The following is a 25,851-nucleotide window of genomic DNA, read 5'->3' as shown; positions in this document are numbered from 1 at the left end:
AGGAATGTTGGCATTGTGCACGTCCTTGGAAGCTGATACCAAACAGTCAACTTGAAGTTTAGGGGGAAGTAAGATGTATATTTGCATGAACGCAGTGTACATTTCATTTCCTCCTTCGGTTAGTTGATGTCATCCCTCGACAATGTTTACTTGCAAAGCTCCTCAACAGAAAGATTCCCCTCTGAGATTAGCGTCGGTTTAGAAAAACAAGGATGCACAGGTAGGTAGTGGCGTCTAATTGTTGTTATCAGGCAACTGAACCATCCTAGCGCAACCAGAGAGCAGTCCTGAACTACTATCCACCTCTTTGGTGACCGGCGGACGTGATTCCCTTACCCTGTATCTGTACACTGCGGTCGGCTCGATTGTAATCATGTGCTGTCTTTCTGCCGACTGGTTAGCGCGCAACTAAAGCTTTGCACTGTACCTCGGTACACGTGACAATAAACCAGCCTGCAACTGAAGTCAAACTAATCCTTGCCGATCAGAGTATCAAACTTCCTCACACTCAATTGCAACAAATCTGAAATCATCATCATTGGTCCAAAAATGCTCACCAAATCCACCCAAAACTTCATCCTCAACATTGATGGTCTCCCAGTATCCACCTCACCTCACATCCGGAATCTTGGAATCATCCTTGATCAAACCCTCTCCTTCGACAAACACATCAAACACATCACAAAGACAGCCTTCTTCCACCTCAGAAACATTGCCCGTCTCCGTCCATCCCTCTCCTCCACAGCTGCAGAAACCCTCATCCACGCCTTCATCACCTCCCGTCTGGACTACTGCAACAGCCTCCTCTATGGCGCACCCTCAAAAATCATCAATAAACTTCAATACATTCAAAACTCCGCTGCCCGTCTACTCACACACACCTCGATCCGTGACCATATCACCCCCGTCCTTTATAAACTCCACTGGCTCCCCATCCCCCAGAGAATCCAGTACAAAATCCTCCTCATAACCTACAAAGCCCTCCATAACCTGGCCCCATCCTACCTGACCGACCTCCTCCACAGGCACACTCCCACCTGCACCCTCCGCTCTGCCGCTGCCAATCTCCTATCCCCCCACATCCGGACTAAACTCAGATCCTGGGGGGACAGGGCTTTCTCCATCGCTGCTCCCACCCTATGGAACTCACTACCCCAAACCGTTAGAGACTCCCCCACACTCACCACATTCAAAACATCGCTGAAGTCTCACCTGTTCAGTACTGCCTTCAACCACTGAAGGTCACCTCACCTACTGTCTCCTTTCTCTGTTCATTTATTTATTTACTTATTTATCTATTTATTAATTTCCCTATGTTCTCAAAATCTCTGTAAAGCGTCTTTGAGTATATGAAAAGCGCTATATAAATAAAATGTATTATTATTATTATGATTATGCTACGTTTCCAGATAGGGAAAACTTGTGCAGAATGGTGTCTTTCCAAGCCTGAAGAAGGAAGTGGCGTGGCCCTTTGGAGTAATATCAGGTGAATTTTTCGTAATTTCCTGTTGCCTCGGGTTAATTTCAGCTTTGGTCGTTAATTTTCTAGCCGTTGCCGTAGATTTATAGATCAAAGGCAGGCACAAAATGCTGGAGTAACTCAGCGGGTCAGGCAGCATCCCAGGAGAGACTGGAACGACTAGGCTTGTATACACTGGAATTTAGAAGGATGAGAGGAGATCTTATCGAAACGTATAAGATTGTTAAGAGGTTGGACACGTTAGAGGCAGGAAACATGTTCCCAATGTTGGGGGAGTCCAGAACAAGGGGCCACAGTTTAAGAATAGGGGGTAGGCCATTTAGAACTGAGATGAGGAAAAACTTTTTCAGAATGGCTGTGGAGGCCATCAATGGATATTTTTATTGGCAAAGATAGATAGATTCTTGATTAGTACGGGTGTCAAGGGTTATGGGGAGAAGGCAGAGAGATAGATCAGCCATGATTGAATGGTGGAATTCTCTGCCTCAGAAGGCAGTGGAGGCCAATTCTCTGAATGCATTCAAGAGAGAGCTGGATAGAGCTCTTAAGGATAGCGGAGTCAGGGGGTATGGGGAGAAGGCAGGAACGGGGTACTGATTGAGAATGATCAGCCATGATCACATTGAATGGCGGTGCTGGCTCGAAGGGCCGAATGGCCTCCTCCTGCACCTATTGTCTATTGTCTATTGAGAGAAGGAATGGGTGACGTTTCGGGCCGAGACCCTTCTTCAGACTGATCAGTCTGAAGAAGGGTCTCGACCCAAAAAGTCACCCATTTCCTTCTCTCTTGAGATGCTGCCTGACCCGCTGAGTTACTCCAGCATTTTGTGATACCTTCGATTTGAACCTGCATCTGCAGTTATTTTCCCCACACAATTTATAGATCGACGTAAGGCTGAATAGGACACAAAGTGTTGTAGAATCATAGAGTCACAGGGCACGGAATCAGGCCCTTCGGTCCAACTTGCCCACACCGGTCAACATGTCCCATCTGCACTAGTCCCACCCGCCTGCGTTTGGCCCATATCCCTCAAAACCTCTCCTGTCCATGTACCTGTCTAACTGTTTCTGAAAGGTTGCAATAGTCCCAGCCTCAACTACCTCCACCAGCAGCTCATTCCATACACCCACCACCCTTTGTGTGAAAAAAGTTACCCCTCGGGTTCCTATTAAAATCTTTCCCCCTTCGCCTTAAACCTAAGTCCCCTGGCTCTCGATTCCACCAGCCTGGGTAAAAGACTTTGTGCGTCTACCCAATCTATTCCTCACATGATCTTAAAGATCACCCCTCATCCTCCTGTGCTCCAAGGAATAAAGCCATAGCCTGCTCAACCTCTCCCTATAGCTCAGTGCCTTGAGTCCTGGCAACATCCTCGTGAACCTTCTCTGCACCCTTTTCCAGCGCTAGAGTACCTCAGTGTGTCGGGCAGCATCCCTGGAGAACATGGACAGGTAACGTACTGCAGTGGTGCAGTGGTAGAGTTGCTGCCTCACAGCGCCAGAGACCCGGGTTCGATCCTGACTACGGGTGCTGTCTGTACATTTTCCCTGTTACCTGCGTGGGTTTTCTCCGGGTGCTCCGGTCTCCTCCCACACTCCAAAGACGTGCGGGTTTGTAAGGTTTTTGGCTTTGGTGAAAGTTGTAAGTTGTCCCTAGTGTGTGTAGGATAGTGCTAGTGTACATGGATTTTGTAGGTCAATTGGTTTCTGTGAATTATCCCGAGGATATAGTGTGCAGTTTTGGTCTCCAAATTTGAGGAAGGACATTCTTGCTATTGAGGGCGTGCAGCATAGGTTCACCAGGTTAATTCCCGGAATGGCGGGACTGTCATATGTTGAAAGACTGGAGCGGCTAGGCTTGTATACACTGGAATTTAGAAGGATGAGAGGAGATCTTATCGAAACATATAAGATTATTAAGGGGTTGGACACGTTAGAGGCAGGAAACATGTTCCCAATGTTGGGGGAGTCCAGAACCAGGGGCCACGGTTTAAGAATAAGGGGTAGGCCATTTAGAACGGAGATGAGGAAAAACGTTTTCAGTCAGAGAGTTGTAAATCTGTGGAATTCACTGCCTCAGAAGGCAGTGGAGGCCAATTCTCTGAATGCATTCAAGAGAGAGCTAGATAGAGCTCTTAAGGATAGCGGAGCCAGGGGGTATGGGGAGAAGGCAGGAACGGGGTACTGATTGAGAATGATCAGCCATGATCACATTGAATGGTGGTGCTGGCTCGAAGGGCCGAATGGCCTCCTCCTGCACCTATCGTCTATTGAAGGGATAAAAAGTAACATTAGCAAATTTGCTGACGACACCAAGCTGGGGGGCAGTGTGAACTGTGAGAAGGATGCTATGAGGATGCAGGGTGACTTGGACAGGTTGTGTGAGTGGGCAGATGCATGTCAGATGCAGTTTAATGTGGATAAATGTGAGGTTATCCACTTTGGTGTTTGGCCTCCTCCTGCACCCACTGCCTATTGTCTATAGGATAGAACTAGTGTACGGGATGATCGCTGGCGGGCACGGACCCGGTGGGCCGAAGGGCCTGTTTCCACGCTGTGTCTCTAAACTAAACTAAGAACATTCCCACTCGAGTATTTCGAGAATCTTGTTGACAAGCTGTTGCTGAAATGCACAGGTGTTTTTGACGTTATTTTCTCCCAGTTACTGCACGCTGGTTTTGATTACAGCGCTGGTATATTTGCAGTGAGATCTTTGCTTCCACGCCAACAATCTATTTCTGATCCACTCAACTGCCACCCTTGAACCTACCGCGGCAGAATGAATAGATCTGTACTCGTTTGACTCTTCCTCAAAGGGTCTCGACCCGAAACGCCACCCGTTCCTTCTCTCCAGAGATGCTGCCTGTCCCGCTGAGTTACTCCAGCATTTTGTGTCCGCCTTCAATTTAAACCAGCACCTGCAGTTCTTATCCTACACACGTCGGGATCTGTGCTCTATGTAATCAGGGCCCTTAATCCTAGGGGTTGCCAACTATCTCACTCCCAAATACGGGACAAGGTGACGTCACCGCCCCGCGCCCCACATGACCTCACACAGCCAGCGGCCACGTGCTCCCGCTCCACCAATGGCGGCCGACGAGGCCGGGAGGCGGGCTACTACGCAACCTCCATCAGGCGGCGCCCGTGCCTCCGGGCCTACACTCTCCCGGGCCTACACTGTCCGGGCCTACACGGGCCTACAGTGTCCACACCTACACTGTCCGCAACTACACTGTCCACACCTACACTGTCCGCACCTACACTATCCACACCTACACTGTCCACACCTACACTGTCCGGGCCTACACTGTCCACACCTACAGTGTCCACACCTACACTGTCCGGGCCTACACTGTCCACACCTACAGTGTCCACACCTACACTGTCCACACCTACACTGTCCACACCTACACTGTCCACACCTACAGTGTCCACACCTACACTGTCCGCACCTACACTGTCCACACCTACAGTGTCCGGGCCTACAGTGTCCACACCTACACTGTCCACACCTACACTGTCCACACCTACACTGTCCAGGCCTACACTGTCCGCACAAGTGACTGCGGATGCAGAAGTACAAAGAGATCTGGGTGTCCTTGTTCATCAGTCACTTAAAGTTAGCATGAGGAATGTTGGCATGTTGGCCTTTATGACAAGAGGAGTTGAGCATAGGAGCAAAGAGGTCCTTCTGCAGTTGTACAGGGCCCTAGTGAGACCGCACCTGGAGTACTGTGTGCAGTTTTGGTCTCCAAATTTGAGGAAGGATATTCTTGCTATTGAGGGCGTGCAGCGTAGGTTTACTAGGTTAATTCCCGGAATGGCGGGACTTTCATATGTTGGAAGACTGGAGCGACTAGGCTTGTATACACTGGAATTTAGAAGGATGAGAGGAGATCTTATTGAAACGTGTAAGATTATTAAGGGATTGGACACGTTAGAGGCAGGAAATATGTTCCCAATGTTGGGGGAGACCAGAACCAGGGGCCACAGTTTAAGAATAAGGGGTAGGCCATTTAGAACGGAGATGAGGAAAAACTTTTTCAGTCAGAGAGTTGTAAATCTGTGGAATTCTCTGCCTCAGAAGGCAGTGGAGACCAATTCTCTGGATGCTTTCTTTCGAGAGAGATAGATAGAGCTCTTAAAGATAGCAGAGTCAGGGGGTATGGGGAGAAGGCACGAACGGGGTACTGATTGTGAATGATCAGGCATGATCACATTGAATGACGGTGCTGGCTCGAAGGGCCTAATGGCCTCCTCCTGCACCTATTGTCTATTGTCTATAATGCCAACTGTCCCGACCTGAAACGTGGCCAGTCCATTCCCTCCCCAGAGGTCTTGTTTAGTTTGCCACTTCCTGCAAAATACCACAATTAGTTTCAGTACAGTTTCTGTTTAGGTTATAGTTACATGCACCAACGTACAATGAATAGCTTTATTGTTTCTTTCCTATACAGCTCCTCCTCAAAAACCTGCCAGGCTGTTGGAGTCATTGAGAAACATTTGCAATATGATTTTACGTGCAAGACAGGAAGATATATGTTGCAAGGCAGATTCCATTTAGCAGCGTCGTGATCGTTTTTTTTTGCAACTTCTGCCTATGTTTAGTTCAGTTCAGTTTCGAGATTTAGTATAGTTTAGAGATACAGCGCGGAAACAGGCCCTTTGGCCCACCGAGCCCGCTACCGACCGGCGATCCCCGCATATTAACTCTACCCTACCCACACTGGGGACAATTTACATTTTATACCTAGCCAACTAACCCTACAAACCTGCACGTCTTTGGAGTGTGGGAGGAAACCGAAGATCTAGGTCACGGGGAGAACGTACAAACTCCGTACAGACGGCGCCCGTAGTCAGGATCGAACCCGGATCTTTGGTGCTGTAAGCGCCGTAAGGCAGCAACTCTACCACTGCGCCACCGTGCCGCACGTAAACAGGCCCTTCGGCCCACAGAGTCCGTGGCGAGCATTGGTCACCCGTTCACAAACTAGTCCTATATTCTCATCCACTTGCTTCAGTGGCCAAGCGGGTAGAGCTGCTGTCTCTGTCACAGAGACTGAGACCCGGGTTCGATCCTGACCTCGGGTGCCGGCTGTATGGAGTCCGTATGTTGTCATAAGTTCATAATTGATTAGAATGAGGCCATTCGGCCCATCGTCTACTCCGCCATTCAATCATGGCTGATCTAGCTCTCTACCTCCTAACCCTATTCTCCTGCCTTAGAAACATAGAAAATAGGTGCAGGAGGAGGCCATTCGACCCTTCGAGCCAGCACCACTGATCATGACTGATCATCCACAATCAGTAACCCGTGCCTGCCTTCTCCCCATACCCCTTGATTTCACTAGCCCCTAGAGCTCCATCTAACTCTCTCTTAAATTCATCCAGTGATTTGGCCTCCACTGCCTTCTGTGGCAGAGAATTCCACAAATTCACAACTCTCTGGGTGAAAAAGTTACTTCTCACCTCAGTTTTAAATGGCCTCCCCTTTATTCTAAGACTGTGGCCCCTGGTTCAGGACTCGCCCAACATTGGGAACATTTTTCCTGCATCTAGCTTGTCCAGTCCTTTTATAATTTTATATGTCTCTTCTATAAGATCCCCTCTCATCCTTCCAAACTCCAGTGAATACAAGCCCAGTCTTTTTAATCTTTCCTCATATGACAGTCCCGCCATCCCAGGGATCAATCTCGTGAACCTAAGCTGCACTGCCTTCTCCCCATAACCCCTGACACCCTTACTAATCAAGCTTCATTCTATCTATCTCTGCTTTTAAAATATCCATTGACTTGGCCTCCACAGCCTTCTGTGGCAATGAATCCCACAGATTCACCACCGTGAAAACAGCCCCTTTGGCATAGAGTCTGCTCCGACCGGCGATCCTCGCACATTAACACTATCCGACACACACTACAATTTTTTACCAAAGCCAATTAACCTCCAAACCTCCACATCTTTGGAGTGTGGGAGGAAACCGGTGCACCCGGAGAAAACCCACGCGGTCACGGGGAGAACGTGCAAACTCTGTAACAGACAGCACCCGTAGTCAGGATCGAACTCGAGTCTCTGGCGCTGTAAGGCAGCAACTCTACAGCTGCGCCACCGTGCAAGTTACCTTGTAAACTCAACTGAACTAAATTTCCCAGGTGTGGCATTAAAACCAAATCACCCTCCTCCCTTATTACCTGAGTCAAGCCGTGGTTTATCTCATTTGAGGAAGGAAAGTTGGTTTCAGATGGAGGAACAGATATGTCCACAAACAGCAGAGGGGTGGGGGTAAAACTAGGGTTTCCAGTGCTAATTTCAATCCCCCTAAATATTAGAGAGGAATGAGGAACTGCAGATGTTGTTTTTTTACCAAAAAAGACACAAAGCGCTGGAGTAACTTAGCGGGTTAGGCAGCATGTGCAGGAAGGAATTGCAGACGCTGGTTTAAACCGAAGATAGACACAAAATGCTGGAGTAACTCAGCGGGACAGGGCAGCGTCTCTGGAGAGAAGGAATGGGTGACGTTTCGGGTCGAGACCCCCTTCTTCAGACTGATCAGGGACAAGGAAAACGAGAGACATAGACGATGATGTGGAGAGATAAAGAACAACGAATATAAAATACACGCAAAAAAAAGTAACGATGATAAAGGAAACGGGCCGTTGTTAGATGTTTGTTGGGTGAAAACGAGAAGCTGGTGCGACTTGGGTGGGGGAGGGATGGAGAGAGGGAGAGGGAATGCTGGGGCTACCTGAAGTGAGAGAAATCGATATTCACACCACTGGGCTGTAAGCTGCCCAAGCAAAATATGAGATGCTGTTGGTCAAATTTGTGTTTGGCCTCACTCTGACAATGGAGGAGACCTAGGACAGAAAGGTCAGTGTGGGAATGGGAAGGAGAATTAAAGATCAGGTTAGTTCAATAGACAATAGACAATAGGTGCAGGAGGAGGCCATTCGGCCCTTCGAGCCAGCACCACCATTCACTGTGATCATGGCTGATCATTCTCAATCAGCACCGCGTTACTGCCTTCTCCCCATACCCCCTGACTCCGCTATCCTTAAGAGCTCTATCTAGCTCTCTCTTGTTCAGGTGGGCTGAGCGAAGGTGTTCCGTGAAACGATCGCCCAGTCTGCGTTTGGTCTCGCCGACGTACAACAGTCCACATCTTGAACAACGGACACAGTAGATGAGGTTGGAGGAGGTGCAAGTGAACCTCTGCCTATCCTGAAAGGGCTGTCGGGGGTCCCTGGACAGAGTCGAGGGAGGAGGAACAGGGACAGGTGTGGCATCTTGTTAGGCAGCATCTCTGGAGAACATGGATAGGCGGCGTTTCAATAGACAATAGGTGCAGGAGTAGGCCATTCGGCCCTTCGAGCCAGCACCACTATTCAATGCGATAATGGCTGATCATTCTCAATCAGCACCCTGTTCCTGCCTTTTCCCCATACCCCCTGACTCCGCTATCCTTAAGAGCTCTATCTAGCTCTCTCTTGAATACATTCAGAAAATTGGCCTCCACTGCCTTCTGAGGCAGGGAATTCCACAGATTCACAACTCTCTGACTGAAAAAGGTTTTTCCTCATCTCCGTTCTAAATGGCCTACCCCTTATTCTTAAACTGTGTCCCCTGGTTCTGATCTCCCCCAACATTGGGAACATGTTTCCTGCCTCTAATGTGTCCAATCCCTTAATAATCTTATAGACAATAGACAATAGACAATAGGTGCAGGAGTAGGCCATTCAGCCCTTCGAGCCAGCACCGCCATTCAATGCGATCATGGCTGATCACTCTCAATCAGTACCCCGTTCCTGCCTTCTCCCCATACCCCCTCACTCCGCTATCCTTAAGAGCTCTATCCAGCTCTCTCTTGAAAGCATCCAACGAACTGGCCTCCACTGCCTTCTGAGGCAGAGAATTCCACACCTTCACCACCCTCTGACTGAAAAAGTTCTTCCTCATCTCCGTTCTAAATGGCCTACCCCTTATTCTTAAACTGTGGCCCCTTGTTCTGGACTCCCCCAACATTGGGAACATGTTATCTGCCTCTAATGTGTTTCAATAAGATCCCCTCTCATCCTTCTAAATTCCAACCTATCCAAGCCTAGTCGCTCCAGTCTTTCAACATATGACAGTCCCGCCATTCCGGAATTAACCTAGTAAACCTACGCTGCACGCCCTCAATAGCAAGAATATCCTTCCTCAAATTTGGAGACCAAAACTGCACACAGTACTCCAGGTGTGGTCTCAATAGGGCCCTGTACAACTGCAGAAAGACCTCTTTGCTCCTATACTCAACTCCTCTTGTTATGAAGGCCAACATTCCATTGGCTTTCTTCACTGCCTGCTGTACCTGCATGCTTCCTTTCAGTGACTGATGCACTAGGACACCCAGATCTCGTTGTACGTCCCCTTTTCCTAACTTGACACCATTCAGATAATAATCTGCCTTCCTATTCCTACCACCAAAGTGGATAACCTCACACGGGTCGAGGCCCTTCTGTGGAGGTTAATTGGTCTCTTTAATTGCCCCTCGTGTGCTGGGAATGGATGGTGGCGCAGCGATAGAGCTGCTGCCTCAAAGCGCCAGAGACCCGGGTTCAATCCTGATCTCAGGTGCTGTCTGTGTGGAGTTTGCAAGTTCTCCCAGTGACCCCGTGGGTCTCCTCTGGGTTCTCCGGTTTCCTCCCTTATCTCAAAGATGCACAGGGTAGATTTGTATAACATTACATTTGTAGGTTAATTGGCCTCTAAAATTGCCCCCAGTGTGTAGGAAGTGGATGTAAGAATGGGGTAACACAGACCCAGTGTGGTTATAGTCATATATCCACACTGGGTCATAGTCACTGAGTGACACAGCGTGGAAACAGGCCCTTCGGCCCAACTCGCCCACACCGGCCATCATGTCCCATCTACACTAGTCCCACCTGCCTGCATTTGGCCCATACCCCTCTAAACCTGTCCTATTCAAGTACCTGTTTCTTAAACGTTGCGATAGTCCCTGCCTCAACTACCTCCTCTGGCAGCTCGTTCCATACACCCACCACCCTTGGTGTAAAGAAAGTTACCCCTCAGGTTCATATCAATTCTTCCCCCCTCACCTAAAACCTATGTCCTCTGGTAATCAGTGATTGGCATGGAGAAGTTGGGCCGAAGGGCCTGTTTCTGTGTTGGATCTTTAAACTAAACTAAACTAAACTGAAAGTGGAATGGGAGTTTGGTGGACGGTGTGGACTTGATGGCCTGAAGGGCCTGTTTCTATGCTGTAGCTTTCGAACAATTCCATCAACTCTTAGACAATAGACAATAGGTGCAGGAGGAGGCCATTCGGTCCTTCGAGCCAGCACCGCCATTCAATGTGATCATGGCTGATCATCCACAATCAGTACCCCGTTCCTGCCTTCTCCCCATACCCCCTGACTCCACTATCCTTAAGAGCTCTATCTCGCTCTCTCTTGAATGCATTCAGAGAATTGGCCTCCACTGCCTTCTGAGGCAACTCTCTGACTGAAAAGGTTTTTCCTCATCTCAGTTCTAAATGGCCTACTCCTTATTCTTAAACTGTGGCCCCTGGTTCTGGACTCCCCCAACATTGGGAACATGTTTCAACATTGGGAACTCTTCTTTTCAATACAATATTTCTAATTAGTTTGAGTTTAGCTTATTGTCACGTGTACCGAGGTACAGTGAAAAGCTTTTGTTGCGTGCTAACCAGTCAGCGGAAAGACAACACGTGATTGCAATCGAGCCGTCCACAGTGTACAGATACTGTGTACGATAAAGGGAATAACGTGAATAACGTTTAGTGCAAGATAAAGTCCAGTAAAGTCCAATCAAAGATAGTCCAAGGGTCTCCAATGAGGTGGATAGTAGTTCAGCACTGCTCTCTGGTTGCGGTAGGATGGTTCAGTTGCCTGATAACAGCTGGGAAGAAACTGTCCCTGAATCTGGAGTTGCGCGTTTTCACACTTCCGTATCTTTTGCCCGATGGGAGAGAAGGGAGAAGAGGGAGTGGCCGTGGTGAGACTGGTCCTTGTAGGCCGGGACAGTGTAGGCTAATGGAGTGTGTTCGGGGAGCAGGGCCAAGTGTGTTCGCCTAACGGAGGTTGCATAGCAACCCGCCTCCCGGCCCGGGCGTCCGCCATTGGTGGAGCGGGAGCACGTGGCCGCTGGCTGGGTGAGGTCACGTGGGGCGCGGGGCGGTGACGTCACCTTGTCTCGCATTTGGGAGTGAGATACTTGCCAACTCTATTGGGGACTTGCCGGACTTCCTAACCCTTCGAAGGCGTTGGTGTGCTTTCTTGGCCATTGCTTCAAGATGGGTGGTCCAGGACAAGTTGCTGGTGACATTTACTCCAAGGAATTTGATTAGTATTTGGCATTGCCTGTGCCACATGCAGTTTACATTCTAACTGTGGCAGATCGAGGGAATATCTAACGTCACCGGTAATGGTGGCTAGTTAATGACTCTGTCTGAACAATGCTAATCCCAAACTGATCGCCCTGATTTAAGTGAAATGTGGAGTTTAACATCTATATACTAAAACTCTCGTCTGTTTGTTTGTTTGTTTGTTCCTGAACTACAACCAAATCGGTACATGATAGCACGACAATTTTAGGCCCACCTTACTCACCGTCGTCCCTTTGGTGTGAATGGAAGAAGTTTCATTGAAATCAGTGTTTAACTCCATCTCCTAGGAAAGGGGGGAGGGAGGGAGGGAGGGGAGGAGGGAGGGTAAGGGAGGGTGAGGGGGATTGAGGGGAGGGAGGTGGAGGGAGGGAGGGGAGAAGGGGGAGGGGAGGAAGGGGAGGGGAGGGAAGGGAGGGGGGAAGGGGGAGAGGAGGAAGGGGAAGGGGAGAGAGGGGAGGGGGAGGAGAGGGGAGAGGGAGGGGAGGAAGGGAGGGGGGAAGGGGGAAGGGGGGAGGAGGAAGGGGAAGGGGAGAGAGGGGAGGGAGGGTGGGAGGGGGGGATTGATGGAGGGGGGGTTGGAGTAAGGGGGGTTGAGGTGGAGTAAGGGGGGAGGGGAGGGGGAGGGGGGATGGATGGAGGGGGGGATGGAGGGAGAGGGGGAAGGAGGGAGGGGGGATAAGGGGGTTTGACAGGGATGGAGGGAGAGGGGGAGGGAGGGAGGAGGGGGGTTGAGGGGGATGGAGTGGAGGGAGGCGGAGGGGAATGGGGGAGGGAGGGGGGGGTGGAGGGAGGGGCGAGTGCGGGAGGAGATGGTGCTGCACCAATGCAGGAGAGGTTTGGGCCCAAAGGGTCCACTTGGTCTAGTTTAAGCTATTAGCCGACTTGATGAAATTGCCATCTGGGTCATCCTTGGCAGACAGGTTAAATTTGCAAATTAATGTTTTAATCAGTACGTGTTCTACTGAACATTGTGTTCTGTGGGCCATAGGTTTTGAATAGTCCACACAGAAAATAGGACTGGATTTGCAACAAGGATGTTCACCTAACAAGTCCTTGTGGCCCTGTCTAACTCCCACCCTCTTCACTCACACCCTCCAATCTTGTCAGCGTCTGTACACCTCTGTTGGAGTCTTTCGTAAGGGCCGGGAGGAGGTTTACCAGGATAATGCCTGGGTTTATACAGAATTGTACACAAAATGCCGGAGTAACTCGGCGGGACAGGCAGCGTCTCTGGATGGGAGGAACGGGTGACGTTTCGGGTCGAGACCCTCCTTCACGGTCTGAGTCTGAAGAAGGGTCTCGACCCGAAACGTCACCCCGTTCCCTTCCATCCAGAGACGCTGCCTGTCCCGCCGAGTTACTCCAGCATTTTGTGTCTTTCTTCGGTGTAAACCGGCGCCTGCAGTTCCTATCCTGCACATGGCAGCTGGATTAGGAGGCACCAGCTGCAGGGAGCGGTTGGACGGGCTGGGACTGTTTTCCCTGGAACACCCAAGGTTAGCTCATTCCATTTCCCAACATTGGACCAATAGTCTTTTACGGGTGTCAGGGGTTAACGGCTAGAGGGCAGGAGAATGGGGTTAGGAGGGAGAGATAGATCAGCCATGATCGAATGGCGGAGTAGACTTGATGGGCCGAATGGCCTAACTCTACTATCACTTATGACCTTATGATCGTTTGATTGATACTTTATTATCATACGTGACCTGCAACGGTGCATTTCTTTGTTTAGCCGACCATGCCTAAAGGTGTGTAAAGAGTCGCCAGGTGTAGGCCACATATATTGGATGTGGGGAGGATGTTTCCACTAGTGGGAGAGTCTAGAGCCAGAGGTCACAGCCTCAGAATTAAAGGACGTTCTTTTAGCAAGGAGATGAGGAGAAATTTCTTTTGTCAGAGGGTGGTGAATCTATGGAATTCATTGCCACAGAAGGCTGTGGAGGTCAAGACAGTGAATATTTTTAAGGCAGAGACAGATAGATTCTTGATTAGTTACGGGTGTCAGGGGTTATGAGGAGAAGGCAGGAGAATGGGGTTAGGAGGGAGAGATAGATCAGCCATGATTGAATGGCAGAGTAGACTTGATGGGCCGAATGGCCTAATTCTACCCCTATTCCTTAGTTTTGTTTAGTTTAGGGAGACAGTGGGGAAACAGGCCCTTCGGCCCACCGAGTCCGTGCCGACCAGCACTACCACTTCGGTCTAAAGAAGAGTCTCGACCCTGAACGTCGCCCATTCCTTCTCTCCAGAGATGCTGCCTGTCCCCGCTGAGTTACTCCAGCACTTTGTGTCTACCACACACGCTAGTTCCACACTGGGGACAATTTACAGAAGCCAATTGACATAGAAACCCGCTCGTCTTTGGAGTGTGGGAGGATACCGGAGCACCCGGAGAAAACCCACGCGGTCACAGAGAGAGCGTACAGACTCCGCACAGACAGCACCCGTGGTGAGGATCCAACCCGGGCCTCTGGCGCTGTGAAGGTAGCAACTCTACCGCTGCGTACAAACGTACAAACTCCGTACACAGTGCACCCGTAGTCAGGATTGTACCCGGGTCTTTGGGTAGAGCAGGGCAATCGCTGGTCAACATGGACTCAGTGGGCCGAAGGGCCTGCTTCCACGCTGTATCTCTAAAGTCTAAAGATTGGCAGCCGAGTGGAGTAAGTGACAAAGGCTAGAGTGGAATAGGGGGATAATGGAGTGTTTTGAAATGTAAAGCCAGAGGGAGGGATGTGGGTGGAAGGGATGCGGGCGGGGGAGAAGGGGCGGATGGTTGTTGCACACGGCGGTGGTGGCAGGGGAAAGGGAGAGGGTGAAGAGCGGACAATACTTAAAACTGGACAATTTCATGTTCGCACCATTGAGTTTAGTTTAGTTTAAAATGATGAGGCATTCAAGATAGAGCTGGATAGAACTCTTAAGGATAGCGGAGTCAGGGGGTACGGGGAGAAAGCAGGAACGGGGTACTGATTGAGAATGATCAGCCATGATCATATTGAATGGCGGTGCTGGCTCGAAGGGCCGAATGGCCTCCTCCTGCACCTATTGTCTATTGTTTATTGTGTACGTAAAGGCCTGCAGATGCTGGTTTATGGCGAAGATAGACACAAACTACTGGAGTAACTCAGCGCCTCTGGAGAAAAGGGACAGGTGTTCGGAACAAGCTGCCGGGGGGTGGGGGGGGGGGGGGTAGTTGAGGCAAGTACTATCGCAATGTCTAAAAAGCAAGTCACGTCAAGTCAAGTCTACTTTATTGGTCACATACACATACACGATGTGCAGTGAAATGAAAGTGGCAATGCCTGCGGATTGTGCTAAAACCACAAAGACACAACACATAAAATAAATGAATACAGTAAATGAGTCCCTGGTGATATGAGAGTTAACAGTCCTGATGGCCTGTGGGAAGAAACTCCGTCTCATCCTCTCTGTTTTCACAGCGTGACAGCGGAGGCGTTTGCCTGACCGTAGCAGCTGGAACAGTCCGTTGCTGGGGTGGTAGGGGTCCCCCATAATGTTGCTGGCTCTGGATCTGCACCTCCTGATGTATAGGTCCTGCAGGGGGGCGAGTGTAGTTCCCATGGTGCGTTCTGCCGAACTCTCCGCAGAGCCTTCCTGTCCTGGGCAGAGCTGTTCCCAAACCAGATTGAGATGTTGCCGGACAGGATGCTCTCTACAGCCCCAGAGTAGAAGCAATGAAGGATCCTCAGAGACACTCTGAATTTCCTCAACTGTCTGAGGTGGTAAAGGCGCTGCCTTGCCTTACCCACCAGAGTGGCAATGTGTGTTGTCCATGTCAGATCCTCTGCGATGCGGACTCCCAGGTATTTAAAACTGCTCACCCTATCCACAATAGACCCATTTATCTCCAGTGACGTGTACGTCCTTGGATGTTGAGCCCTTCTAAAGTCCACAATCAGCTCCTTAGTTTTAGTGACATTCAAGAGGAGGCTATTGTGCTGACACCAGAGTGCCAGATCAGCCACCTCCTCCCGGTAGGCCTCCTCATCGTTGTTGGAGATCCGGCCCACCACCACAGTGTCATCAGCAAACTGGATGATGGAGTTGGAGCTGAACCTGGCCCCACAGTCATGTGCGTACAGGGAGTAAAGTAGGGGGCTAAGGACTCAACCCTGGGGGGATCCCGTGTTCAGGGTGAGGGGGTTAGATGTATGTCTCCCCATCTTGACCACTTGGGGCCTGGCGGTGAGAAAGTCCAGGACCCAGGCACACAGGGGAGTGTTAAGCCCCAGTTTCAGCAGCTTCTCAGCATTTAGACAGGTTTAGAGGGAGGGGGGTCAAACGCAGGCAGGCGGGACATGTTGGTCGGTGTGGGCACGTTGGGCCAAAGGGCATGTTTCCACACTGTTTGGCTCTACGAATGAATGACTGGGTGACGTTTCAGGTTGGAACCCTTCCTCAGACTGAGTCCTCAACATTTTCTCCGTCGTTTTGTGTCTAACATGGTGACGAGGGTGGTGAATCTGTGGAATTCTTTGCCACAGACGGCTGTGGAGGCCGAGTCCCTGAAGTCTCACCTGTTCAGTACTGCCTTCAACCACTGAAGGTCACCTCACCTTCTGTCTCCTTTCTCTGTTCGTTTACTTATTTATCTATTTATTCACTTCCCTTTGTTCTCTAAATCCCCGTAAAGCGTCTTTGAGTATATGAAAAGCGCTATATAAATGTAATGCATTATTATTATTATTATTATATCTTCAAGGCAGAGATTGATAGACTCCTGATTAGTTGGGAGGGTGAGATCGATCGGCCGCCATTGAATGGCGGGGCAGGCAATGGGCCGAATGGCCTAATTCTGCTCCTAGAACATATGAAAAATTTTAAAACAATGGAGGACTAATCTAAAATTCCCCATCTACACTGGTCCCACCTGCCTGCGTTTGGCTCACGTCACTGTAAAATGATGACGAGTTGAGTTTGAAATGCAGTTTGTAGAGGAAGGAACTGCAGAGGCTGGTTTAAACCGAAGATAGACAGGAAAAGCCGGAGTAACTCAGCATCTCTGAAGAGAAGGAATAGGTGACGTTTCCGGTCACTCAGATTGAGTGTCATGGGCAAAGGGAAACGAGAGATATAGACGATGATATAGAGAGATGTGGTACAAATGAATGAAAGATATGCAAACAAGTAACGATGGTAAAGGAAACAGTCCATCGTGAGCTGTGGGCCGGGTGAAAACGAGTTACAGACAACGAGACACAACAAGACGACTTTGAAGCAAGTACAGTGTGTTGGGTCAAGTCAAGTCAATTTTATTTGTACAGCACATTTAAAAACAACCCGCGATGACCAAAGTGCTGTACATCAGTTCAGGTACTAAGAAACGAACATACAATGGCACACAAACATAACAGCACATACATAAACAGTTCACAGCGCCCCCTCAGAGGGCCTCAAACGCTAGGGAGTAGAAATAGGTTCTGAGCCTGGACTTAAAGGAGTCGATGGAGGGGGCAGTTCTGATGGGGAGAGGGATGCTGTTCCACAGTCTAGGAGTTGCAACCGCAAAAGCGCGGTCACCCCTGAGCTTAAGCCTAGACCGTGGGATAGTCAGTAGCCCCAAGTCGGCCGACCTGAGGGACCTGGAGATAGAGTGGTGGGTTAGAAGATTTTTGATATGGTGGGGGGGGGCAAGCCCGTTTAGGGCTTTGTATGTGAATAGGAGGAGCTTGAAGTTGATTCTGTACTGTACTGGGAGCCAGTGGAGAGAGGCCAGAATCGGGGTGATGTGGTCCCTTTTACGGGACCCGTCAGGAGTCTTGCTGCGGCGTTTTGGACCAATTGCAGGCGGGACAGGGACGATTGGCTGATCCCAGTGTACAGGGAGTTGCAGTAGTCTAGGCGGGAGGAAATGAATGCGTGGATGATTTTTTTCAATGTCGTCAAATTGGAGGAATGGTTTGATTTTAACTATGGTACGAAGCTGGAAGATGATGGATGATGGAGGGATGGAGAGAGAGGGGGGTGCAAGGGTTACTTCAAGTTAGAGAAATCATATCCCTTGATTCCATTAGCCCCAAGAGCTCTATCTAATTCTCTCTTGAAAACATCCAGTGAATTGGCCTCCACTGCCTTCTGTGGCAGATAATTCCACAGATTCAAAACTCTCTGGGTGAAAAGGTTTTTCCTCATCTCAGTCATAAATGGCCTACCCCTTATTCTGAAACTGTGACCCCTGGTTCTGGACTCCCCCAACATTGGGAAGAGTTTTCCTGCATCTAGCCTGTCCAATCTCTTAAGGATTTTATATGTTTCTATAAGATCCCCTCTCATCCTTCTAAATTCCAGTGAATACAAGCCCAGTCATAGTAATATTCATGGAGTCATAGAGTGATACAGTGTGGAAACAGGCCCTTCGGCCCAACTTGCCCACACCGGCAACATATCCCAGCTACACTAGTCCCACCTGCCTGCGCTTGGTCCATTTCCCTCCAAACCTGTCCTATCCATGTAACTGCCTAACTGTTTCTTAAACGAAGGGATATTCCCAGTCTCAACTACCTCCTCTGGCAGCTCGTTCCATACACCCACCACCCTGAGTGAAAAAGTTACCCCTCAGATTCCTATTAAATCTTTTCCCCTTCACCTCGAACCTATGTCCTCTGGTCCTCGATTCTCCTACTCTGGGCAAGAGATTCTGTGCATCTACCCGATCTATTCCCTCTCGTGATTTTTCTGCACAGTCGATCCATTATAGACAATAGACAATAGGTGCAGGAGTAGGCCATTCGGCCCTTCGAGCCAGCACCACCATTCAATGTGATCATGGCTGATCATTCTCAATCAGTAACGTGTCCAACCCCTTAATAATCGTATATGTTTCGATAAGATCCCCTCTCATCCTTCTAAATTCCACTGTGTACAAGCCCAGTCGCTCCACTCTTTCAACATACGACAGTTGGGGGTGGGGAGATAATACAGAACAATACATGTACAATTGATTTTATAATGAAGGTATCCTTGGGTGCTATGAGTTGTAACATGTATGTGCTTTGTTAAAATTTAAATAAAATATTTTTTTAAAAAACATACCACGGTACTGTGTGCAATTTTGGTCTCCAAATTTGAGGAAGGATATTCTTGCTATTGAGGGCGTGCAGCGTAGGTTTACTAGGTTAATTCCCGGAATGGCGGGACTGTCGTATGTTGGAAGACTGGAGCGACTAGGCTTGTATACACTGGAATTTAGAAGGATGAGAGGGGATCTTATCGAAACGTATAAGATTATTAAGGGGTTGGACACGTTAGAGGCAGGAAACATGTTCCCAATGTTGGGGGAGTCCAGAACAAGGGGCCACAGTTTAAGAATAAGGGGTAGGCCATTTAGAACTGAGATGAGGAAAAACTTTTTCAGTCAGAGAGTTGTGAATCTGTGGAATTCTCTGCCTCAGAAGGCAGTGGAGGCCAATTCTCTGAATACATTCAAGAGAGAGCTAGATAGAGCTCTTAAGGATAGCGGAGTCAAGGGGTATGGGGAGAAGGCAGGAACGGGGTACTGATTGAGAATGATCATCCAAAGACGTACAGGTATGTAGGTTAATTGGCTGGGTAAATGTAAAAATTGTCCCTAGTGGGTGTAGGATAGTGTTAATGTACGGGGATCGCTGGGCGGCACAGACTTGGTGGGCCGAAAAGGCCTGTTTCCGGCTGTATATATATGATATGATATGATATGATATGATCACATTGAATGTCGGTGCTGGCTCGAAGGGCCGAATGGCCTCCTCCTGCACCTATTGTCTATTGTCAGTCCCGCCATTCCAGGAATTCTTTCGGCGGTGCAGTGTGGAGGGAACGGGACTGACTCTGTGGTTTGCTCTGCTTCTTCCCCCCCCCCCCCTCCCCCCCCCATACAGCTGGCGTGGGCTTGGCCCCGTAGATGGGGAGCACTCCGATCCAGCTTACCAAGGTCAAGCTGGGCAAGCTTCAGGTGGTACGCAGGCACCTGCTGCAACGCTATGAGTCCCAGCCCTTCCTCTCCTGCCTGGCGGGACTCTATGGCTGCCAGTGGAGACGCTACCAACGCACCAGGTTCCTCCCTGGAGAATTCTGCTGCAACAAGGTCAGTGCTCGGGGTGGGGGGGGGGGGGGGTGGGGAGGGTGGAGGGGGGGTGGGGGAGGGTGGGGGGGTTGCCACCTCACAGCACCAGTGAACCCCGGTTCGATCCCGACCGCGGGCGGAGTTGAATGTCTGTGCGGAGTTGGATGAATGAACGAACGAACGAGCGAACGAACGAACGAACGAATGAATGAATGAATGAATGAATGAATGAATGAATGAATGAATGAATGAATGAATGAACGAATGAATAAATGAATAAATGAATAAATAGACAATAGATGCAGGAGGGGGCCATTTGGCCCTTCGAGCCAGCACCACCATTCAATGTGATCATGGCTGATCATTCTCAATCAGTACCCCGTTCCTGCCCTCTCCCCATACCCCCTGACTAAATGAATGAATAAATGAATGAATGAATGAATAAATGAATGAATGAATGAATGAATGAATGAATGAATGAATGAATGAATGAATGAACGAATAAATGCTTCACTGTCACATGTGACAAATCACATGTGGGAAGTCACGGTGGCGCGCCGGTTAGAGTTGCTGCCTTACAGCGAATGCAGCGCCGGAGACCCGGGTTCCATCCTGACTACGGGCGCCGTCTGTGCGGAGTTTGTACGTTCTCCCCGTGACCCGCGTGGGTTTTCTCCGAGATCTTCGGTTTCCTCCCACACTCCAAAGACGTACAGGTATGTAGGTTAATTGGCTTGGTAAATGTAAACAAATTGTCCCTCAAAGGGAATAGGATAGTGTTAATGTGCGGGGATCGTTGTTCAGCGATGGTGGGCCCTGTGGGCCTAAAGGGCCTGTTCTCGCACTGTATCTCTAAACTAAACTAAACTAAACTGAAATCACAGTGATATTCTTTTCTTGCACACTGTGCCACGGTATGCAAATAGTCACCACATAAAGGGCACTGACAAAGTTACAGAGTAGACAATATACAATAGGTGCAGGAGTAAGCCATTCGGCCCTTCGAGCCAGCACCACCATTCAATGTGATCATGGCTGATCATTCTCAATCAGTACCCCGTTCCTGCCTTCTCCCCACACCCCCTGACTCCGCTATCCTTAAGAGCTCTATCCAGCTCTCGCTTGAATGCATTCAGAGAATTGGCCTCCACTGCCTTCTGAGGCAGAGAATTCCACAGATTTACAACTCTCTGAGTGAAAATGTTTTTTCCTCATCTCCGTTCTAAATGGCCTACCTCTTATTCTTAAACTGTGGCCCCTGGTTCTGGACTCCCCCAACATTGGGAACATGTTTCCTGCCTCTAACGTGTCCAACCCCTTAATAGTCTTACACGTTTCGATAAGATCCCCTCTCATCCTTCTAAATTCCAGTGTATACAAGCCTAGTCGCTCCAGTCTTTCAACATACGACAATCCCGCCATTCTGGGAGTTAACCTAGTAAACCTACCCTCAATAGCAAGAATATCCTTCCTCAAATTTGGAGACCAAAACTGCACACAGTACTCCAGGTGCGGTCTCACTAGGGCCCTGTACAACTGCAGAAGGACCTCTTTGCTCCTACACTCAACTCCCCTTGTCATTAAGGCCAACAGCAACAGTATAGACAGTATCTGCGCCAGGTCCCCCTTTGTTCTCCCCCCTCCTCCCCCCCCTCACGGTGCCCCCCCCCCGCGCCGGGTGCTCCATTGTTCCTTCCCCCCGGCGGCGGCGGCCTCACTTCCACGTGCTCCGTCCTCGTCTGTCGGTCGGCGCCGTCATCGACCGCCGCGCCGACCTCTCCGCTATCGCCGCAAGGTCCTCTCTCCAGCTGCGGGCTCCGTCGCTGCGCGGCCACGCGGGCCCCGGCTACTACGCGGCTCGCCGGGGTTTTTTTTTACGCTCTCCAACGGTGACCTGCGTGGGTGACCTGCGTTAGGTGCTCTGGTTTCCTCCCACGCTCCAAAGTCGTGCAGGTCTGTTGAGGTATCGGCGTCTCTAAATCGCCCCTCAGAGTGTAGGACGTAGTTTCCACGCTGTATCTCTAAAACTAAAAACGAAATCTAAAACCAAAACCAACAGGGAAAAAGTGATGTTTTGGGTCGGGATATTTCTTCACATGGACCTGAAACGTCACCTTTCCATGTTCTCCAGAGCTGCTGCCCGACCTGCTGAGTTACTCCAACGTTCTTTTTCCTGTAAATCAGCATCTGTCCCATCTCCACGTCTTACTTGCCAGTTCATGTTCCACCCCTCCCACTCACCTCCATTTACTCCCCTCTTCTATCAGAGTCATAGAGTCGTGACAGAAACAGGCTCTGCGGTCCAACTTGCCCATTGTTCATTCTGGGCTAGAACGTGGGCGCGGCGGTAGAGTTGCTGCATTGCAGCGCCAGAGACCCGGGTTCGACCCCGGTTACGGGTGCTGTCTGTGTGGAGTTTGCACGTTCCTCCTGTGACCAGGTGGGTTTTCTCCGGGTGCTCCGGTTTCCTCCCACACTCCAACGACGTGCAGATTTTGCCCTTCTGGGCGGTCACGGTGGCGCAGCGATAGAGTTGCTGCCTTACAGCGAATGCAGCGCTGGAGACCCGGGTGCTGTCTGCGCGGAGTTTGTACGTTCTCCCCGTGACCTGCGCGGGTTTTCTCCGAGATCTTCGGTTTCCTCCCACACTCCAAAGACGTGCAGGTTTGTAGGTTAATTGGCCTGGTAAATGTAAAAAAAATGGTCCCGAGTGGGTGTAGGATAGTGTTAGTCCGCTGGGACTACCGCTGCACCGCTGTGCCACCCTCATGTTCTGCACCTTAGAAACATAGAATATAGGTGCAGGATGAGGCCATTCAGCCCTTCGAGCCAGCACCGCCATTCATTGTGATCATGGCTGATCATCTACAATCAGTAACCCGTGCCTGCCTTCTCCCCATATCCCTTGATTCCGCTAGCTCTATCTAACTCTCTCTTAAATCCACCCAGTGATTTGGCTTCCACTGCCCTCTGTTCCACAAATTAACAACTCTCTGGGTGAAAAAGTTCCTTCTCACCTCAGTTTTAAATGGCCTCCCCTTTATTCTTAGACTGTGGCCCCTGGTTCTGGTCTCCCTTCAACATTGGGAACATTTTTCCTGCATCGAGCTTGTCCAGTCCGTTCATAATTTTATACGTCTCTATAAGATCCCCTCTCGTCCTTCTAAACTCCGGTGAATACAAGCCCAGTCTTTTCAATCTTTCCCTCATATGACAGTCCCGCCATCCCAGGGATCGATCTCGTGAACCTACGCTGCACTGCCTCAATAGCAAGGATGTCCTTCGTCAAATGAGGAGACCTTTTAACCTCCTTGCTTGCTCTGCCTGCAGTTTGAAATGATCTCCTTTGGAATCCTGGTGCTGACGTTTGGTTTGGCCTTTGTGTTCCTTTACTTCTGGAGTGAAGCTAAGAACGATTACAATGACTTTGACTGGTGAGTCCATCCTTGCCGCGGCTTCCTGCTTAACGACGAGACACTAATCCCTACCTACATCGATCTTTTTAGTGTCGCGACAGATCTAAATTTGGGGCGGTCACGATGGCGCAGTGGTAGAGTTGCCTCCTTGACCCGGGTTCGATCCCGACTACGGGTGCCGCCGTCTGTACGGAGTTTGTACCTTCTCCCCGTGACCTGCGTGGGTTTTCTCCGAGATCTTCGGTTTCTTCCCGCACTCCAAAGACGTAAGGTTTGTAGGTTAATTGGCTTGGCGTTTGTAAAAATTAATTGTTCCTAGTGGGTATAGGATAGTGTTAGTGTGCGGGGATCGCTGGGCGGCGCGGACCGGGTGGGCCGAAGGGCCTGTTTTCGCGCTGTATCTCTGAACTAAACTAAAGGTGGAGCGATTGTAATGAGTGATTGCAGATCCATGTCTGGCAGAGTCGCCTGCCTCGGACGCCATCTTGTGTGGCATATTGTTTCAGATTTAGAGATACAGCGTGGAAACAGGCCCTTCGGCCCACCGAGTCCGCGCCGCCCAGCGATCCCCGCGCATTAACACTATCCTACACACACACGAGGGACAATTTTTACATTTACCCAGTCAATTAACCTACAAATCACACGATCTAACTAACTGGAGAATTCTTTCAAAGGGCCAGTATGGAGCCAACGGGCCAAATGGCCTCCGGCGTTGCATCGAATTTGGGTCGTCGCAAGATTACAAATATCGGTTTGCTTTCCCTCTCTTGCCTTCTGCAGGAATTTCTATCGGGATCGCTGGTTCCCCTGGTCGGCTGTGGTGCTGGGTGTGACGGTCACGTTCTTTACATACATCGCCATCTTACTGGTGAGTGGATCCCTGCACCAACTCCTGCAGGAGCCGTTTGTGTTTGTGCCGATTGTTTCAGCATCTTATATTATTTTGTCCAGATACCTTGCAGTTTTATTTGGGACCCTTGAGGGGCTGTCGTGAGATGAACACATGTACGAACATCGACTTCTCCAACTTTAGATAGTTCCTCTCAAGATTTAGAGATACAGTGCGGAAACAGGCCCTTCGGCCCACCGAGTCCGTGCCGCCCAGCGATCCCCGCACATTAACACTATCCTACACACACTAGGGACAATTTTAACATTTACCCAGTCAATTAACCTACATACCTGCACGTCTTTGAAGATCTCGGAGAAAACCCACGCAGGTCACGGGGAGAACGTACAAACTCCGTACAGACGGCGCCCGTAGTCAGGATCGAACCTGAGTCTCCGGCGCTGCATTCGCTGTAAGGCAGCGGCTCTACCGCTGCGCCACCGTGCCGCCCTCTGTCCCTCTCTTCCCCTCCCCCTTCCCAGTTCTCCCTCTATCTTCCTGTCTCCACCTATATCCCTCCTTTGACCCGCCCCCCCTGCCATCAGTCTGAAGAAGCGTCTCGACCCAAAACGCCACACATTCCTTCTCTCCTGAGATGCTGCCTGACCCGCTGAATTACTCCAGCATTTTGAGAAATAAATACCTTCGATTTGTACCAGCATCTGCAGTTATTTTCTTACATTACATGTAGGGGGATAATGGACTGGGAGGAGCCAGAATTTAGGAGTATATCTGGAGATGTTTGGACCGTAATGTTGTCTCCTTATTGTTTTGATGCTTTATTCTTAATTGTTAACTGTATGTTTGTGTTGTCATTTGTGAGCGGAGCGCCAAGGCACATTCCTTGTACGTGCACATACTTGGCCAATAAACTTGTTCGTTGTTATTATTATCATTATCGGAGACGGGAGGGGTCAGACACGGGGAGCATGGCGAGGTACAGTTCTCACCAGACCTGCGACGTCGAGGGCTGAAAGCTGGGAGAGATACAGACCTGTGTGTATTACTACTTCAATAAACGACTAATTAAACTGAAAATATACGTTTTGGAAAATATCTTCGTTGGCTTGAGTCAAGATCACCCCCACTCGCTGTGAAGCAATGGCTTTATTGGAAAGGACTAAAGTTGCCATCACAAACTCCCACTGACGCGCCGTAGAAAGCATTTTATCGGGATGCGTCACAGCTCGGTTTGGGAACGGCTCCATCCAAGGCCGCCAAGAAATCGCAGCGAATTGTGGACGCAGCCCAGACCATCGCACGAGCCAACCTCCCTTCCATCGAAAGACGCAAAATGCTGGAGTAACTCAGCGGGACAGGCAGCATCTCTGGAGAGAAGGAACGGGTGACGTTTCGAGTCGAGGCCCTTCTTCAGACTACTGTCTGTGTCCACCTCCCTTTCATTGACTCCATTTATACCCCCACGCTGCCTCGGCAAGGCCAGCAGCACAATCAAGGATTGGTCGCACCCTGGCCACTCCCTCTTCTCCCCTCTCCCATCCAAAGTGTGAAAACGCACACCTCCAGATTCAGGGACAGTTTCTTCCCAGCTGTTATCAGGCAACTGAACCATCCTACCACAACCAGAGAGCAGTG

At 49.9% G+C, this 25,851-nt stretch overlaps 1 protein-coding gene across 3 annotated transcripts in view; it reads left to right on the top strand.

Moving 5' to 3' along the window:
- The window catches only part of gdpd4a (glycerophosphodiester phosphodiesterase domain containing 4a), a 76,981-nt gene that overhangs the window by 10,718 nt on the left and 40,412 nt on the right, over positions 1-25,851 (top strand). For 2 of the 3 annotated variants that reach the window (XM_078402013.1, XM_078402015.1), the window contains exons 2-5: positions 1,410-1,486; positions 19,763-19,968; positions 23,278-23,381; positions 24,147-24,234. In XM_078402013.1, the coding sequence (XP_078258139.1) occupies positions 19,786-19,968; positions 23,278-23,381; positions 24,147-24,234 (375 nt within the window). In that variant the 5' untranslated portion in view covers positions 1,410-1,486; positions 19,763-19,785. The remainder of the gene's footprint in view (positions 1-1,409; positions 1,487-19,762; positions 19,969-23,277; positions 23,382-24,146; positions 24,235-25,851) is intronic. The other variant, XM_078402014.1, reaches the window with a different exon arrangement.

This window comes from Rhinoraja longicauda, chromosome 7 (assembly GCF_053455715.1).
Source record: "Rhinoraja longicauda isolate Sanriku21f chromosome 7, sRhiLon1.1, whole genome shotgun sequence".
In the NCBI taxonomy this organism is placed as follows: domain Eukaryota; kingdom Metazoa; phylum Chordata; class Chondrichthyes; order Rajiformes; family Arhynchobatidae; genus Rhinoraja; species Rhinoraja longicauda.
Note: the sequence above shows the minus strand (reverse complement) of the source record. Positions and strands in the feature narration are given on the sequence as shown.